Source organism: Wolffia australiana, chromosome 1 (assembly GCF_029677425.1).
Source record: "Wolffia australiana isolate 7733 chromosome 1, ASM2967742v1".
Lineage (NCBI taxonomy): Eukaryota > Viridiplantae > Streptophyta > Magnoliopsida > Alismatales > Araceae > Wolffia > Wolffia australiana.
In genome coordinates this window covers 19778408-19793664 of record NC_135835.1, presented here as the reverse complement: position 1 = coordinate 19793664, position 15257 = coordinate 19778408, and the positions used below count along the sequence as shown (strand labels likewise).

The following is a 15257-nucleotide window of genomic DNA, read 5'->3' as shown; positions in this document are numbered from 1 at the left end:
AACAATTATAAATTTCTCTTCTATAAAAATTTGTTTTGGAAAGAGGATAAATTTTTTGTAAAAATTTATTTTGCATTTCTTCCCAAGATCTAAAGCTTTATCTTTCAAAGTTAATGGTAAATATTTCATTTTTAGAGCTGGTACATTTCAGTAGATAGACCTGGTACATTTTGAGAAGAACATCTAATATGAAAGTCATCTAAAAATTCTAAAGGATTTTGTGAAGCATGACCATTGAATTCTGGTAAAGAATTTATGAAAGCATTGTCATACCTGAACATGACTCCTTCTCCCACATTTATAGTTATATCAGTTTGCCTTATGCTCCCTGATGGTGTTGATCTATCAAGCATCGTTCTCCTTCTATCTTGATGAGGATGTCCTTCTTCTGCCGTGCTTTGATTCTCTTTAGTTTGCTTTGTGATTGAAGATTCTGGAAATGAGTGCCTTGGTTGAGTCACTTCCTCTTCTGTTCTTCCACAAGCTTTAGATCTTGTTACTTCCATAAATCTCAAATCAAGATGTTAGAAATACAATGTGCTGAGGGGTTTTAATCCTTCAACTTATATAAAAATAAACATAAATAATTGAACACAAATATTTTTCACTGGTTAACCGTGCTCCCCGGCAACGGTGCCAGTTGATAATTCCAAATTTTAATGTTTTAAATAATGATTTGAAGACTTGTTTATCTTAAAAATGTGTGAGGATTTAAGATTATTCAACAAATAAAATTACCTCACTAACCTAGGGTAAGTAATGGTCGAACCACAAGGAGCACGTATTTCAGTTAATTTTTTTTCTCAATTCAATCAATAATTGTTTTAAGATAGTTTTGATATTTCAAGTTTTGAAATAAGAGTAAAGATTTAAACTTGGTTTTTTTTTAATTTAAGATTTATTACTTCAAAATTTAAATTCAAATCTCATACAGATCTGGACTTAGTCAAAATCTAGATCTCTATGAGATGAGCACTACACGGTTAAGTGTAGTGCTGCGCTGCAGCGCACGGCCGTGCGTTGCGCGCGGCCGTGCGCTGCGGCTTCCCAGCGGCCCGCGGTTGTGCGCCGCTGCGCAGCAGCAGCGCTGCGCGCGGCTGTGCACTATGGCTGCACTGCTATGCGCTACAAGGCTAAATCTAATTCTTTGTCAAACTTTTGACAAAGTTTTCGATCTTCTTGTCACACAATAACTTTGAAATAAGAATTTTGGAACAGATTTAATTGTATATGTTGGAAAGTTACAATCCTGTACTTTCCAACCCAATTGAATCTGTCTTAAAAAGGAACGATTAAGCAATTTAGTGAACTCGAAAGAAATCACATTTACCTTGTGTCACACCCTTGATTGGCTGGTAAACGATCCTCCTCCTTAGAGTATTCTCAGCATTGCTTCTTCACTCCACTCAATTGTTCATCAACAATAGAGGGTGTACAGAACTTTCAGAATAAACAACACTCCACTCTTTCAATAAAAATTCTAGACAACCCTAAATATTGTTTTTGAGAGAGTATTTATAGGATCTCTTCTCTTAAAACTGCTTGGATCATTTGAATGGTCCAGCTTGACTTATGATTGCCATTTAACTTGGTTTATTTTAATGCATAACCGCCATTTTGACTTTGTCCAGGCGCCCCTCCTGATCCATAGCTGATTTTTGACTTGGTCCAAGCGCCTCTCTTGATCCATATCTGATCTTCTACTAAGTATCTGTACTTATGTAAACAAAGATGAGACCTAATCCACTTGATTCATAGAATCAAGTGGGGTTAGGCAAAAGAAACCTATAATTAGCAATAAAACATAAACTCTTTGTTATTTCATGATAATATATACATATGTAAATGATGGCATAGTTTATGATGAAACTATGTTCATCCACCGTGTTCGCCGACCATGTGATCGCTACCGTGGCGATCGCCACCCAGGCGACCGTCACCTCGATGACCGTCCCCGTCGATAAGGTGATCATTTTCATAACGATCGCTACCCCGTCCACCAACGATGGTATCTAGAGGGTTGCTTCCCCGACGATTATTATCGGGATGACCGATACGGGGACCGATGTGACCCCAGGGATCGGCTCCAACCCTGAGCCCCTTCGCGACCACGCGATGACGATGTTGAAGACGAGTGAGCATGACAACGCGAAGAACATTGCCCTCAGATCCAGAGGAGTGTGATAATCCCAGATTATCACATGATTTTATATGTATTTCTATGCTAAAATGTGTCATTATCATTACTTAAATACATGTAAATACTTTAATTAACTGATCTTCATGTCTTCCTCACATTTGCACCCTGATTCTACAACTAACCCCCACTCAACTCATCAAGTTTTGTGGTGAAGATCTAATTCTAGCATGAAGTGTTCTGAATGAAGGATGAAAGACTGACTCAAATGATGGAGGCGGCATGAAGAAATTGAAGGGAGCTGAAGCCATGGTCCTGGGCTCTTCAGAGGACTTCAGGAGACTCAACACAGGCCCAAAACCATGGGCTCCATTCTATGAGAGAAGCCCAGGAAAAGAGTCAAGAAACCAACCAAAGCAGCTCCCAATGTGGAAGGATCAAGGAGAAAATGAAGAAATCCTAACTAAGGGAGGAATCATTATCTAGCTTAAAAGGGTTTCTGAAGACTCTAATATGATTGGAGGGGGGCCTATCACGTGGCTGTAGGGCCCCAGAACCAAATCTGGCCGTACATTCCATGTCAGGAATCAACAGCCCAGATTTGGTCCCAAGAAACCCTACTTAAGCTTCTCTTCCTCCTCTTTGTAAGGGATCTTGATTCTATTGAGAAATTGTTGGAGTTTTTTCAGCTCAGGAATCTTCAGGCAAGAGAGGAGCTCTGCAGGAATCCTGTAAACCCTTGTCATAGGTGAGAGCCCCTTGCTCCTTTGAGGGTAGCCAGGATCCGAAGGATTACGAGGACTGGGAGTGAGAATTGAAGAGTTACTTCAAGTGGTACGACATGGATGACGACCTGTGCGTCGCCTTCGCGGTCGAAGGAGGCAAAAATCTTTTGGCTGAACGAGGTCGAAGCCGCGGCGAGATGCCGAGAACAACGTCCCACCACATGACCGACCCACCACATGACCTACATCCTCATGAGGTGGCTCGACCTAAAACAACGTCGACGGAAGGCACGTGAATACATCACCGAATTTGAGCAGTGTCGCATGCGGTGCACGACGGTCGATCAACCCGCGCAGTAGATTGCGTATTTCATTCATGGCCTAAGGCCCGAGCTCAGAGCAAAGGTTCTGGAGTAGAACCCAGCAACTGTCGACCTAGCCTACAAAATAGTAGTAGATAGCAAATACATTTTCGAGAACACCACGTCGGCGGTGACCACCACGTCGGCGGTACAGTCGAGGGCTACGACCTCGACTGTACCGACCACTAGAGCGGCCACGAGCATGGGTTGGACAAGGACTACCCCCTCAGCTGTGAAGGTTCCCAGCCCGACGACGACGTCAGCCAGCTCCGCCCCGCCTTTCTCTTCGGTGGACTCTACCGCTAGGGCCCCCGTTCCTACTACCAGCAGCGTGCAGTGTTTCAAGTGCAAGGGATTCGGCCATCGGAGGGCCGATTGCCCTTCCTTGAACTTTGTAGATTTCAGGGGTAAGACAATCGAACCGCCACCGAAGCACGACCCTGAGATTGACGTCTACCAAGGCGAATGCCCGATGATGATGAGGAGTGCGAGGTGCCCGTTGGAGTCATTATGATCACACCCGCCTCCTCTCCCATGAGCACCCACGCTCCCCACCGACCACTGGTCAATGTCGGCCTACAGCCCGCCGACCGAACCTCTCGGGCTTTCGGCACTACTACAATGAAGCAGTCCCCAACGCCAGCTGGAACCCCAGCCACTACCACGACACCGCCCTCAGTGCCCCAGGCTACCCAATCCCCTACGCGCAACCCAGATATCTCGATTACACGTCCGTCACCATCGGCCACACCAATAGTGACCGTTGATGATATCGCGCAGCTTTCTTCGATCTTTTATATCTATCACAAGACTGGGGATCGATCGTGCAAGTTGATAGTCGATAGCGGGAGCTGCATTAATGCAGTCTCTGAGGACGCCGCGACGAAGCTTGGCCTGGCCCTAGTTCCCCACCTTGCGCTGTATCACGTATCATTGGTAGATGCTTCCACCCTCCCGGTGAAGTATCAATGTGCCATCCCTCTAAAGATGAGCACGTACGAGGATACGGTTATTTGCAATGTCTTGCCCATGAGGATTGGCAGTTTGACCACAACGTCCGTCTAGATGGCCGAGCAAAGACCATGTTGTTCATGTTTTGGGGACGCCAGCTATTATGGTATCTATCGGTACGGCCACCGACGCAGGTCGCGCCCCCCATCCCGAGAATTGACACCCTCGAGGCCGCGACGAATCGTGAGAAGAAGCTCCCACGATAGCCGAAGTACGCGATTGTCACGAATGTCACGAATGGGTACATATTTCGACGAGGACTTGAAGAGCAGCCCGATGATCTACCTATGTGCTACGCGCTTGCCTCTGATGTCCCTTCATAAGACCCATCACCCACTTCAGATGCCCCAGAGTTAGCCGAGCTCATGTCAGAGTACAGTGAGGTGTTTCCAGACGATCTTCCCGACACGCTCCTACCCGTACACAGTATCCAGCACGCCATTGACCTTGTACCGGGCGCGTCACTCACAAACTCATGGAGGACCATCTCGAGGACGACACCACGGGTTTAAGTACCCCGCGTAAGAACTTTTATTTTTTTTACTTATGCTCATTTTCATGTGTGTTTGTATTTTCGGATTCGTGGACTAGGCCAATGTTGTTGGGCCCCGTCCTCGGCAATTTTACTTTTTATGTTTGCATTTTGAATTTGTAAGGAGAGGCCGAACCACGTCTCGTGACAGCTCGTCCTCTCCCACGTTCACTTGGCACCCATCCTCACTATATAAGGGGAGGGCATGCCCAAGGAACACCTTGGAGTCATTGTTGAAAAGTTTATTCACAATTCGTCTCCCCCTATCGTAGAGAGTAGTGTAGGGGGTTTGGCTAGCCCCACCCCACGTCGAGATCACTCTATGGGTAGAGCTCACATCTCTCTCGTCGAGATTACTCCGAGGGAGACGTGTTAAAGTGCACTCTCGAGATCACTCTGGTGCGAGGAAAGAGTTTCAAGAAGCCGCCGCCATCAAGAATCAAAAGAGGCCTTCGTCGAGATTACTCTGGGGGTCTTGGGAGATTCAAGAAGCGTCGCCGACATGTCATCAACCGGGGAAATCTGCTCCGCCGAGGAAGCACACCTAGATCCATCAAGAACTCTTTCTTGGAGGGTTCTTGGTTGTTACAGTTCAAGAAAGCCATTTTTTGGTACCTTTTTCCACCCTTCCACCATTCCTGATCCATACCCCCCCTTCTCTTCGTTCTTGATCCACCCCACCACCGTTCTTGAACACCCTCCCACATTTCTTGAATTTCCCCTCTTTCCCCTCCCCCACGTTTTCTTGATTCCTTCAACTCGCCCTGTTTCTTGATTCTACCACGCCCCACCCATTTTCTTGAACTTCTTGATCCGTCCCTTCACATTCTTGAACCTCCCCCATCTCGTTCTTGATCCACCCCTCCACGTTCTAGAACCCTCCCCATCTCGTTCTTGATCCTTCCCATCACATTCTTGAACCTACCCATCTCGTTCTTGATCCGTCCCTTCACGTTCTTGAACCTCCCCCATCTCGTTCTTGATCCGCCCCTCCACGTTCTTGAACCCTCCCCATCTCGTTCTTGATCCTTCCCATCACGTTCTTGAACCTACCCATCTCATTCTTGATCCGTCCCTTCACGTTCTTGAACCCCCCCATCTCGTTCTTGATCCGCCCCTCCACGTTCTTGAACCATCCCCATCTCGTTCTTGATCCTTCCCATCAGGTTCTTGAACCTACCCAACTCGTTCTTGATCCGTTCCTTCACGTTCTTGAACCCCCCCATCTCATTCTTGATCCTTCCCATCTCGTTCTTGACCCTTCCCATCTCGTTCTTGATCCTTCCATCTCGTTCTTGATCCGTCCCATCTCGTTCATGGTCCTTTCCCCATCTCGTTCTCAACCCTTCCCCATTGCCATTCTTGAACCCTCAATTCTCCCACACTTCGTTCCTCTCGATTCTTGGCCCCTCGCCCTCGCCTCCTGCTCGATCACCCATCCACTGTTCATCGCCCGGCGTCCGCGCGAGAGGGTACCCCTCCCACGTGCCTCTTCGCTCACCGCTGCAGGTGTCCGCGCGCCCTCGGCTGTGACCACCGCGCGGTGCGTCCTCTCGCCAGTGCGCGCGTCGTGCTCCTCGTGCCAGCCCGTGCGCGCGCGCACCAAACACCTCCGTGCATGCCCATCGGCTGCCATTTCCTTTGCCGTGGTCCCAAGGTCGGTTGACTTGATCACCTCCTGTGCTCATCGGTCCGACGTCCGAGCAGTCTCGCCAGAGTCGTCGACTGACACGTTACCATCTACACCACATCACCTGCCAGAACGAGGTTTGACGCCGTGGATTAGCGGGACTTAAGGTTAGTCTCGTCTCCCCTCCATTTACCGGCATTATTATCATTACAATTCACAGATACGATAGCCACCGTCGTCGAGTGAGGAATTCTTGAGGTTGACGGATATTCTTTGGCCTAGACGCCGAACACTCTAGGGCCGTCATACGCCCCTCATTGTCTTGACGTCTAGTTGATTTTGCGGGTCATTGGGAGTTTGATCTAGGGATCATTCTTCTCTCATTGACCGGCACGACTGAAACCGTTATCCGCCGATTCCCTCTACTGCTCATCCGCTATTTTCCCGTGCATTGAATTACATCTCACGTCCTCGCATCATAATTCCTGTGACATAATACGAGCCGATCGATCCCGGCCGACGTCGTATTACATCACAAACTTACCCCACTATCAGATGGACCCTGTGAAGTATGAGGAGCTGTATCGACAGGTGAAGGAGGTCCTATCGAAGGGCCTCATCCGTGAGAGCCTCAGTCCGTGTGTAGTCCCAGCACTATTGGCGCCAAAGAAGCAGGGGACTGGCGCATGTGCTGCGACTTGAGGGCCATCAACAAAATCACGGTGAAATACCGATTACCGATTCCCGATTCCATGCGTACAAGACATGTTCGACCATATGGCTGGAGCGACTATCTTCTCGAAGATTGATCTTCGAAGTGGATACCACCAGGTTTGCATCCGACCAGGGGATGAGTGGAAGACGGCCTTCAAGATTAAGGATGGCCTCTTCGAGTGGAATGTGATGCCTTTTGGGCTCTCGAACGCCCCCAGCACGTTCCAGCGCTTGATGAACGAGGTCCTGCACCCGTTCATTGGAACATCTGTCGTCATTTATTTTGACGACATACAAGTCTATAGCCGGTCCCGATCCGACCACCTCCAACACCTACGCGAGGTGTGTTCTGCGCTACACCGGGAGAAGCTTTATGCTCACCCGAAAAAGTGTAGTTTCTTTGCCGCAGAGGTTGCATTCTTAGGCTTCATCCTGTCTGAGCAGGTGTGTCTGCCGACCACGCCAAGGATGAGGCTATCTCTATGTGGCCGCAGCCGAAGGACGTCCACGATGTCCGGACTTTTATTGGGCTAGCCACCTCCTATTGCCGGTTCGTGCCAAATTTCAGTGGAGTTGTCGCGCCCATCACAGATTTGATCCTCTCGAGAGGCTCGAGTGGACCGGCTGCCAAGAAGGCCTTTGAGGAGCTTAAATGCCTTATGACCATAGCCCCCGTATTACGACTACCCAACTTTGAAAGGGTTTTTGAAGTTGCGTGTGACACCTTGGCCATGGGGGTGGGAGGAGTCCTTAGCCACGAAGGGCACCCTATTGAATTTTTCAGCGAGAAACTGGATGACACGAAGCGCCGGTACAAGAATTACGACCATGAGTTCTACGCAATCACCAAATCCTTCCAAAGGAGTTCGTCCTTTACTCCGATCACAGTGCGTTGAGGCACCTTCACGACCAGAAAAAAATCAGCGATCGGCACTCGCATTGGATAGAATATCTGCAAGACTACACGTTTGTCATCCGGCACAAGAAGGGGAAGGACACTTTGGTCACCGATGCCTTGAGCCGTCAACCGTATGTCCTCAACACGATGTGAGTACACGTCACGGGGTTCGAGCAGATGATGGAGGCCTATGCAGACTGCCCTGACTTCGGGAAGATCTTCCGCGCCGTTAGTGGTGGTCCGACGACTGTGCACAGTGACTACTGCCTTTCAGAAGGGTACCTCTTCCGTGGGAAGAGGTCTTGCGTTCCCCGCACCTCCGTACGAGATGTCCTTATCTGGGAAGCACACGCATGTGGCCTCAGCGGGCACCCGGGAGTCAACAAGACCATACTTGCGCTGGAATACCAGTTCTATTGGCCCTCCTTGAAGAGGGATGTCGGCAACATTGTCTCCCGATGCTTGACGTGCTCCCGAGTGAAGATGACCAAGCAGAATGCCGGTCTCTACAAGCCCCTACCGGTGCCAACGCATCCTTGGGACGATGTTAGCTTGGATTTCGTTCTCGGTCTCCCTAAGACCGCCCGTCCACACGACTCTATCATAATCGTCGTCAACCGGTTCTCAAAGATGGCACACTTCGTGCCGTGTTCAAAAACCGCCGACGCTTTGCGTGTAGCGGCCTTGTTCTTCGACAAGATCGTGAGGCTTCACGACCTACCCCGATCGCTGGTGTCCGGTCGAGATGTCAGATTTACGAGCTATTTTTGGAAGACACTATGGATACTTATGGGCACGAATCTGAAGTTCTCCTCCGCGTAGGTTGTGAACCATAGCCTAGGAAATTTATTGCGCTCCCTTGTTGGGGACAACCTTATATCATGGGACCGCGTACTCCCACGCGCCAAGTTTGCTTACAATTCTTTGGTGAGCCGTACTACGGGTTGCACACCAGATACCGCGACGCCCGCTAGACCTCGCCCCCATAGATCCTCATACTAGGGCCTCAGAGGAGAGTATCTCATTTGCTCATTACATGAGGGACATGCACCATGACATTCATTCTCGCATCATTTCGCAAAATGAGAATTACGAAACCGCCGCTGATGTAGGTCAACGTTGATAACACCCTAATTTTTGTCTTTATTTCATGTTATTAGCACAATTATATACATTTAAAGAGCTTAAAATGGGGTTGTTATCACATATTTCCATGAAAATAGTGTTTTCAAGTGATTTCTGATTTTTCCCTAATTTTCTGTTAATTCTATGAATTTTCAAGGATTTATGAATGAAAATGGAAAATTTAATATTTTATTTCAAGATTTATCAGCATGGGAATGAATCAGTGAATTTTCTAGAATTTTTTTCGAATTTTTAGGATTTGTTTGGGATTTATTTGAAGAGGAAATGCATTTATTCTAACAAAAGACCCTGAAAACAGCTCTCGGTCGCCACTGCAGGCGTAAAGATCCAATTTAAAATTTTACAGGGTTTTATCGCAATTACCAGTTTTATTGTTTTAATGTTTTAGAAGAAAAGCGGAGGAGAGAGAATGGGGGGACGACAGAGACACAAATACTTTAGGGCGGCGTTCACTTGCAACTTTAATTTTATAAAGGATTTCGTCGAAAAAAAACAGCAAGGAGATTTAAGTTCCCCCACTTCATTTCTGAATCAACAAACTCACAAAACCAACCAAACTCAAATCAAAAATTTCTTCCAACCTCTCTAATTGACTTCTTTGACCATTTTATTTGGATCAGATAAGCCAATTTAGAGCTACCAAGAAAACTACCAAGAAAACTAATTAGGGTTAAACTACCAAGAAAACCATCAAATTGAATTCCTTACTAGCTTCCCTTGGACGAGACTCGTACTTATCACTGTACACTTTAAGTAGAGTCTTTATAAATTTTATTGCATAAGCCAAAATTTACAACGACAAGGGCTAAAAACGGCATAATTTCTACCCCTATCTTTGACTTATCAATTGACGCCGTTGCCGGGGAAGCAACGCTAAGCAATTCAAGTACCTTTATTCATAAACGAAATGGGGCAAGTGATGATCGAATTTTTGATAATTATCCTTGTTATCAATTTTAAATTAAAAAGTGATTTGGTGGCTAACGACTAACGGGTGTTGTGTTTGAATTAGTGGTTTCGTATGAAGCTTAGGTCTGGATTTCAATTAGGGAGCATTGACAGAAATTCCCCTGTAGAAGACTTTGCCACACCCGAATCATCTTTCACCGAACCTACATTCGTAGAGGAGACGTTGATTAGAACCTTACCAATGGACCCAATAGGCAATGGAATAGGAAATCCTGAGGTAGTTAACGATGGACGTAGGAGGATCAGAGAGTATTCCACACCAGCTGAAACCCCATCTTGACCAGGGTATCTGCCCCTATTGGAGATGATGTGATGTTTAGAATTGATCCACACCAATTTCAGTTATTACCATCCTTTTTAGGGAAGGCAAATGAAGAGCCCTATGACTTCTTAGAAAAATTTTACGAAGCCTGTGATAGTTGCACTTATCCCTGAATTTCCAAGGAAGCTGTGAGAACTAAACTATTCCCTCATGTCCTTAAGGATAAAGCCAAGGATTGGTTTAGAACATTAGGGACAAATTTCGAATCTTGGAATGATATGGAGAAAAGCTTTCTAAAGAGATATTATACAGTAGCGAGGACAAACTCTTTCAGAAGGGAGATTAGAAATTTTCAGCAGGGAAATGATACCTTTAGCGAAGCATGGGAGAGATTGATGGGGCTCATTAGGAAATGCCCCCACCATGGCATTAAAAAATGGGAGCTAATGCAAATTTTTTATGAAGGCTTGAATGATGTCGAAAAAGGAAGAGTTGATATTTCAAGCGGAGGAGCAATAGCAGATATGTACGAAGATAAAGCCATGGCACTCCTACTAAAGATGTCCGACAATTTAGCCTATCACCAAGATGCCTCCGATCATGTTAGGGTTACTCCTCGAAAAGGTGGATTGTTGGATGTTAGGGGGATTGAACCCCAGATTACTATGGATCGAATTGAAAAACAGATAGGTGTCATGATGGGAAAGGCCATGGAAAAGACGAATGAAAAAATGATCTCATTATGGCAGGGGCAGAATAGAGGAGGAGCGCATTACCAAATAAGTCGATGTGAATGCCCTATGATTTCAGAAGTGAATGCTATAGGCAGGCAGGAAAGGAACAATGGTCAATGGGCCGCTAGAGGAAACTTAGGAGGACAGGGATGGAACAATAACAATCAACCACCCCAACAACAGTTTCAACCAAAGGCGAACAATCCACATCACCAACAACATTATAAACCTTACCGAAATTTTTCAGATCGCACTATTGCGACTCTCACCAAGGTAATCGAGGAGCTGCAAGAAGACAAGAAGAGGATGATCAAGCTTTTCGAAGAAATGGAGGAGAGGCATCGGCGGGAGATGGAAAAGCTCAAGGCGGAGGTCGGCCTTCACATCGGTCAACAATTTGTGCACGGTGGAGCACCACAAGGTACTTGTGAAGACCCCATGAAGATGGGCGCCAAACCAGGTAAACTCCCTAATCAGGCCTGTATTAATCCTAGTAATTTACTTTATGTTGATGACATGTGTAGTATAGCGAATGAGGATATTCATAATGTGCATGTCATGACTGAAAAACTTGAAGAAGGAGAGTTAAGTGTTGTATCGAAACTTAGAAGTGGGAGAGAACTGTCTAATCCATTTGCAGCTGTAGAAAAACAAAAGGAAGTAGAGGATAAGTTAGAGGAACTAGAAAAAGATGAAGAAATAGGGGTAGAGCAAAATTAATCATAGAGAAAAAGATGAAGGATTCATCATAGAGAAAAAGATGAAGAGCTTTGTGTTCTAATTCAAGAGGTAAGTGACAGGCCTTTCCAAAAATTAGTCTAAATGGAGACATTCCTAGGGGTGTTTTGTACGCTGTCCGGTAAGCCCATAATGCTTCGTCGAGTTTCCTAGACCAATCCTTCCCATCCGGACGCACTATTTTCCTCAAAATCTTCTTTACCTCCCTATTGCTCAATTCGACTTGACCATTGGCTTGATGGTGATACGGGGTAGTGACTCTATGATGCACACCAAATTTCTTAAGGAGAGTTCTAAAGTTATAATTGGTAAAATGGGAACCTCCATCACTAATAATGGCCTGTGGGCATCCATAATGATAAAAAATATTTTTCTCTATGAAATTGGTCGCTACTTTGCTATCATTGGTTTTTGTGAGAATGGCTTCTACCCATTTAGACACATAGTCAACTGCCATCAATATGTATTCATACCCGTTAGAATTAGGAAAGGGACCCATAAAATCAATCCCCCACAAATCAAAGATTTCCACTTCTAGGATGGGTTGTAGAGGCATTCTATCTTTCTTGTTTATGTTGACGGATGCTTGGCATGCTAAACACGTATTATAAAATTTCTGGGCATCATGAAATAGAGTAGGCCAAAATAAACCAGATTCGACGATTTTATGAGCGGTTACCTTAGCCGAGTAGTGCCCTCCGGGTTTTGCATGGCAGAATTCCAAGATGCTCCGTTGCTCGTTCTCAGGGACACACTGCCTTAACATTTGATCCTGCCCTTGGTGAAACAACTCCGGGTCTTCCCAAAAGTAGAACCTTGCATCTTTCAACAGCTTCTTCCTCTCGTGAGACGTCCAGCCTGTAGGAATTTTTCCTGAAACTAAAAAATTGACGATATGCGCATACCAAGGAAGCGATGTTCCTTGTGCAGTTAGGACATATTCATCAGGAAATGCATCATTTATGAGTTCCGGTTGGGATCCGACAATTCGAGAGAGGTGATCTGCTACTACATTTTCACATCCTCTTTTATCCTTAATCTCTAAATCAAATTCTTGTAATAAAAGCACCCATCTAATAAGCCTAGGTTTGGCCTCCTTCTTTGTTAATAAATATCTAATATCTGCATGATCAGAAAAAACAGTATTTTACTACCTAATAAATAAGACCTAAACTTTTCTAATGCAAAGATAATAGCAAACAGTTCCTTCTCGGTGGTAGTATAATTCAGTTGCTCATCGACTAAGGTTCTGATTGTAGTAGATGACCACGGGTTTCTTACGCGAGCTCAGTGTCGGGACACCGACTATCTTGATAGAGACGAGGATCGTGAATACGATCCCGTCATGGGGGATCCTCGCCACGAGAATCCCTTTAGCGAACAGCCACCGGACAAGCCATTGGATCCGGAGGAGGCATTTGTTCCTCCTCCCCTATCTCGAGGTCCCGCCCCTCGGGACTCGATCGATGGAGCTGAACCGGCACCCGCGGCGCACCGATCTTCCGAAGACCGGCATTCCTCCGCCGCTGTCCCTACCCGTAGGGTCACGGCGACTGAGCATTATGACGAGCCCATGGCTCATGAGGTGATCCAACGACCGGGTAAAGCTCCCATGAGGGACCCTCCCGTCCAGCAGCAACCGCCGCGTTATCCCGAGGCGCCACCGACTGCCTACGCCTACCCGGATGGACGAAGGGATCGCCGACGGTCCCCACCTAGGGATCACTACCATGGAGACCGCCGGAGAAGCCCAATCCGGAATTATGATGATCACCACAGCGACCGACGCCGCTCCCCGCTACCGGATGAGAGGCGAAACACCGGACATCATGATGATTACCCCTACCCTCAAGATAGGCGCACTTATCCCGTAGGAGGCCATGGCAGGCAGCAGCACGACCCTCGTGTCATTGGGGCCGACAACCCCAACCGCATCCCGGTGCGTAATGCACCTCATTACTCATCCCGCCCGGGTAGTCCGCAGGACCCGCCACCCGTCCGACGCCCGGACGCCGTCACTTACGGTGGTAGCTCCGCCTACCCACCGCACCATAGTGCCGCACCCGTCCATGTGCCGGATCGTTACCGGGATATCCCAGCTCCTCCCCGATCCCTATCGAGGCACGCTTCCGAGTACAACCCACTACCTCGCCGGGACCCGTATCCGGATGATGATCACCGATATCCCCGGTATCCTGATCGCCCGCATCGTCAGGATGAGGGATACCATCCACGATATGCGTCTCCTCCGAGACACCACCACCGTGACGAGTACCCCGATGGGAGGCAGCACCGACAGGTCCCACCCTGACGTGACGACTACCGTTATGAGGAGCACCATGACTATGATCATCCCCGAGGCGCACCACGCCATCCTCCTGCCCGTCGTTACGACGATGAGCACGAACGACGACGTGAGGCGCACCGGGCGATGATACAGAAGAGCGTCCGCTTGGAAGTCCCTATTTTCGACGGTTCCCGGAACCCGAAGGATTACACGGATTGGGAATCCGACATGGAGAGCTATTTCCAGTGGTATAAGATGGACGACGATCTTTGCGTTGAGTACGCCGAGGCACGGCTTGGAGGGCAAGCCAAGATATTCTGGAAAAATGAGAAGGAAGCCGCACGTCAGCGACATGATCCACCTTTCACGTGGGCCGAGATGTCACGTAAGCTTACGGACAAGTACGTCCCTAAGCTGTACATGACACATCTGATGCTATGCTGGATGAACTTGCGTCAAGGAAAACGCAAGGTCTCCGAATACATCGTAGAGTTCGAGGAGTACAGAATGCGATGCAAATTTGTGGATAGTCCACAAATCCAGATCGCCTTCTTTATTCACGGGTTACGACAGGACTTAGGCACCCGAGTCTTGGAGCAAAACCCGGCTACGGTCGACTTAGCGTATAGCCTCGTTGAAAGCAACGAGTTCAGTACGGAGAGCCTCGTTGAAAGCAACGGTCGACTTTCTCTATAACTCTGCATTTATCTCTATCTCTATCTTTATTTGTATCTCTATCACTATCTCTATCTCTAATTCAATGTCTATCTCTATCTCTATCTCCATCTCTATCGCTATTTTTGTGTTTATCTCTATTTGTATCTCTATCTATATCTGTAGCTTTATCTCTTTCTCTAGCTCTATCTTTGTCTCTATCTCTATCTCTATCTCTATCTGTATATCTGTCTCTGTCTCTCTATATCTATCTCTATCTCTATCTCTATCTCTATCTCTATCTCTGTATCTATCTCCATCTCTATCTCTGCCTGTATCTTTATCTCTACCTTTATCTCTATCCCTATGGTTATGTCTATCTCTGACTCTATCTCCATAGCTATCTCTATCAAAATTTAATCTCTACCTTTATCTCTATAGGTATCTATATCACTATC

At 46.9% G+C, this 15257-nt stretch overlaps 1 protein-coding gene and 1 non-coding gene across 2 annotated transcripts; one reads left to right on the top strand and one right to left on the bottom strand.

The window, feature by feature from the left end:
- Positions 1-10708: 10708 nt before the first annotated feature.
- LOC144714267 (small nucleolar RNA R71) lies at positions 10709-10816 on the bottom strand. The gene has a single exon (XR_013584298.1). It is a non-coding gene; the product is annotated as a small nucleolar RNA R71 (small nucleolar RNA).
- A 3473-nt stretch (positions 10817-14289) lies between these two features.
- LOC144706597 (uncharacterized) lies at positions 14290-14841 on the top strand. The gene is made up of 2 exons (XM_078579618.1): positions 14290-14433; positions 14494-14841. Exons 1-2 carry the CDS (start codon positions 14290-14292, stop codon positions 14839-14841), a joined length of 492 nt encoding a protein of 163 aa, XP_078435744.1.
- The last annotated feature ends 416 nt before the right edge of the window (positions 14842-15257 follow it).

Bases quoted from the DNA above. Each gene is read 5' to 3' on its own strand.
- LOC144706597 (XM_078579618.1), top strand. From the start codon at position 14,290: ATGATACAGAAGAGCGTCCGCTTGGAAGTCCCTATTTTCGACGGTTCC. The intron at 14,434-14,493 runs GCACGGCTTGGA...GCCGCACGTCAG, and splicing joins TTTGCGTTGAGTACGCCGAG to CGACATGATCCACCTTTCAC.